The sequence below is a fragment of the Ornithodoros turicata genome, chromosome 2, assembly GCF_037126465.1.
Source record: "Ornithodoros turicata isolate Travis chromosome 2, ASM3712646v1, whole genome shotgun sequence".
In the NCBI taxonomy this organism is placed as follows: Eukaryota; Metazoa; Arthropoda; class Arachnida; order Ixodida; family Argasidae; genus Ornithodoros; species Ornithodoros turicata.
This window is the reverse complement of record NC_088202.1, coordinates 144,780,862-144,784,864: the sequence shown is the minus strand read 5'-3', so window position 1 is coordinate 144,784,864 and position 4,003 is coordinate 144,780,862. Positions and strand designations below refer to the sequence as shown.

Sequence of the window (4,003 nt, the reverse complement as noted above, 5' to 3'; positions counted from 1 at the left end):
TAGTTTGGAAATCGACTGGAACGGGTGCAAGCGTCCCTTTAAAGCCGCTGTACCTTAAAGGGAGAATCCGCATAAGGTCCCTTCCGAGATTTTCGAATATTCGTCACCTTTAGCCATCAACGACCATGCCTGTAAAATATCTCCTTCGAAAACTGAGTCAAACTTGATAAAAATGATTTTCTTCTATGGCGCGCTCGGTGACAGGGTAGTGCGAGCCACGAGCGCTTTTCTGCAAGCAACACCGAGCGTGATGTAAGTCGCGAGATATCCCGCGCCGTCCGCCTTGCTTTGCTGTGTGTTTTGGCAGTTTTGACGAAGGAAATTTTCCGTAGCAATTGTGTTCGTTACGTCGCACACTGATCTTACACCCACCACGATGGCCGGTAAGACATGCTGTATAATCAGTTGTGGCAACAGGTCAGATACAACAACAGACATAGCATATTTCGAGTTTCCGACGGGCAAACAACGTCGTTTGGAGTGGGAAATGGCGCTGCGCAAAATCAAGTGGAGGAAGACCAGCTCGAGAACGATATGTTCTCATCATTTTGAGCCAGGAATGGTCGACACGAAAAGACGGCTCATGCGGGAACTCGGAATGGCACCTGCGGGCACCTGCGGGAGGCACCGACCGCATGTGCACCTGCAACATGTTTCATATTACGCGTGCACCCGTGGCACTTATACAGGGTGTCCCAGAAAACGTGTCATTGAATTATAATAAAAAACCTACGCCACCTAGAATCATGCGGTCAACAGCATTTGTTCTTATTAGTTTTTGCCACCTCCTAATGTGAATGTCATTACTCCAAGTTTAATTATGTAAATATTTGCGAACTGAACTCGGAAATTTGCAGTGCGTAACATGAAGCTGCCTAGCATATCCTAAAGTTTTACTTCTTCCTCATTGACAAATTTTGCCACGATATTTCGCAGTCAACAAAGACGACGAAAAGATCCACCACCAACGTTACACGCGTCACGCTCCTCCTACTACCGAACTCCCACTGAACAGCCTTGGAAGCACCGTTCGTCTCCACTGGTAACATGGCAGATACCTCGTCTACTGCACGGCTCACAGATGACAACCAGTTCTCCATCGCAGAATCGGAACCCTTCATCTACGAATCGCTCGCTTATCCAATGAAAAATTATAACTCGGAGCCTCCCCAGGTCTTCGCCCAGCCTCCATACAGCGAGGACGCCTTCGCTGGTGCCGGACAATGGTACGTGCCACCATCAGCAAGTTACCATTCCGTTATTCCGAGAGGCTACCAACAAAGTGCAGGTCACGTCATTCCAATGACGCATGACATACCAACTGACATACCCTCACGTTATGTCGCGTCCCAAATGGATTACCCAGTGCAGCCATTCCCGGTGCACGATGTGTACCGACATATTTTCAAGAGACCTCAGGAGCTCGATACCGGAGCAAAGCGCAAGTTGAACTGGGGAAATCTAGGCTGGCTCCTCCTTGCTTTCTCTTTGGTCTTGGTCCTTGTTTTCCTCCTTCTGGGAATCTCAACTAGGATGATACGGGAACCAGGGGAATACAAAGTGGATGGTAATGCGTTATCCGTCGTCAAAAACTTGCCAACGCTACCGAGCTCAAGCCGTGCTCCAAACACGGATCCGTGGACGTCAAGGCGAGATACAGAAGTCGTGACATGCACATCCGATGTTTGTCAGTGGGAAGGAAAATACCTGAACGGGAACCTGAATTACTCAGTAAATCCTTGCGTTGACTTTTATTCCCACGTATGTTCAGCGAAGTGGTATAGTGGTAAAAGAGCGCTGGGCGTGTACACGTCTCGAGCATCCGGTGCAGTCCTCCGTAGCTTGCGGGACTTCCTGAAGAGCGTACGGGCCAACTTCTCTTCAAATTCGTTCCTGAATCAGGCTGCCGCCTTCAGTCGTGGCTGCATGAGCAGACCGAGCGACTCCGCGTGGCCAATATTTGGCTCCATTCTGTCCGACCTGGGCATAGCAGGATGGCCTTTGCGCATTGACTTGCCGGAGACGAGGCCCCACGACGTCGCCAGGGTGATGGATAAGCTATTAGGAACGTCTACGTTCGTGACCGTGTCGCTTCATCAGCGATCGTGGGACAACAAAGTGGAGCTCCACGTCGACTCGCCGCCGATTTTTCTGCGGCGGTTTCTGGCAGTCGCACCGAAACGTGACAACGTGACGTATACTGAATACGTTTATAAGGTGCTGTCGCTTCGGGAAGAAGTATCGGACAAGGCGCTAGAACTCGCGACTGAGATAGTAAAGCTGGAGGAGGCGATGTCAGATGCTGCGGCTCCTTCGAGCGGAAACCTACCAGTCGTTCAGGCTACAAGACCCTTGAATTCATTCAAGACGTTGCCGAACTGGGACTGGACGCAATATTTCTCGTACTTCATCCAAGGGACACCGAGACTAGTTCTGGGAAAAATCTCCATTCTCGACCGGAACTACATTGATCAACTCGCTGTTATCTTAACTAATGTTCGTCAGCGAACTCTGATAAACTATATCGGCTACCGTTTGATCATCTACATGTCTCCCCTACTTCCAGCTGGTCGGACACACTTCATACTTCCGATAAGCCACCCAGTTCAAACAACGAGAGGTGTACCAGAAAGACTGGCAGCGTGCATGTTTATGCTTGAACGTGTCTACCCTTTCGGCGTTCGAGCGTTAACGTGGTCAGCGATGATGCGAAAGTCCAAGTCATTGCACCTTGACAGTCTAGGAGATGACTTCAGAAGGATACGGGACGTAGTACGGTACGAAATGAAGCGAGCTGCTGTGTCAGCCCCGTGGTTAAACAACAACGAGTCTCATGTTGCTACTTCCAAGGTGGACGGTATGAAAATTGAGCTTATACCTCGTAAAGAACTGCTAGCTCTGCCGGCTATGACGTTCCAGAAAGACGTTCCGGTGCGGGGACGAGTGCTTCTGGCGTACTATAAGCTGCTTCGTTTCGTACACACGCAGTACTGGACAAGCGGGGACCGCACTCACTTTCATGATCCGATAATCCCGAGGGAGTCTGTATTCCAACCAGGATCCTTCTACGATCATCAGCGCAACGTGTTGACGCTTTCACCAGCTACCGTAGCGTTTGTGGCAAGAATTTCTCACTACTTCGAGGCGACCTCGGTTCCCTTTCTTTTAACACCGATCGTTCGCGGCATGTTCGCTGCAATGGACGGTCGTAGCACTTCTGTAGACGTCGACGGAGGGGTCCACAAGTTGTTGTCCATGAACTCTCAAGGAAGATTTCTGACTCGCGCCAAGTGCGTTCAAGAAACGTTCCTCCGTGGGGCAAAGGCGTTGACGAAGAACGACGGCGACGAATCGCTGTTTCTTTACGAGAACGTGGCAGATGGCGCTGCTCTACAACCGCTGTACAACGTCTTCCTGAAATTCGCTCATAGGAAAAATAACTTGGGCATCGTGCGAGGACTTCGTGGAGACGTGACAATGCAGCGGTTATTTTTCCTCAACTACGCCTCCATGTTTTGCGAACATGCGCGCAGTGGAATGCACTTGAAGAAGGTGCTCCAGCGCAAGGCATTCGTTCCGGGGATGTTAAGAGTGAATGGTCCGTTGAAAAGATTCAAAGCTTTCGCCAAGGTGTTCGAATGCGCGTATGATACGCCTATGAATCCAAATCATTCTTGTACATTATGGTGAACGATACAGTGAACCATATTAACCAATTTGAGTAAAGTAATCTCGGAATTCTAGTCTGTCTTTTACGGGTTCGTTATTCGCGAGATAAGCTTCTTGTAACGCAGACAGGGAAGTTCATGAATTTGCAGGTACATGAGACCGAAGCATGATCAATTACAGCGATGCATAGGCGAGCAAAAACCAAGGAACGCTGACTTTGCCCTTGAAAAAGTAATGGGGGACCCCTCCTTAATATTTCCCTTTTTCCGCTACGGCGAGGTTTTACGATGGATACCGTGCGTTCTTGCAAAAGTGAGGACTTTCAGCGTGCGGG

The 4,003-nt window shown here is 49.6% G+C and overlaps 1 protein-coding gene across 1 annotated transcript; it reads left to right on the top strand.

Annotated features, from left to right (window-relative positions):
- The first annotated feature begins 1,047 nt into the window (after positions 1–1,047).
- On the top strand, positions 1,048–3,690 carry LOC135385118 (endothelin-converting enzyme-like 1). Its single transcript, XM_064614294.1, has one exon. The coding sequence runs from the start codon at positions 1,048–1,050 to the stop codon at positions 3,688–3,690; it is 2,643 nt and encodes an 880-aa protein (XP_064470364.1).
- Positions 3,691–4,003: the final 313 nt, after the last annotated feature.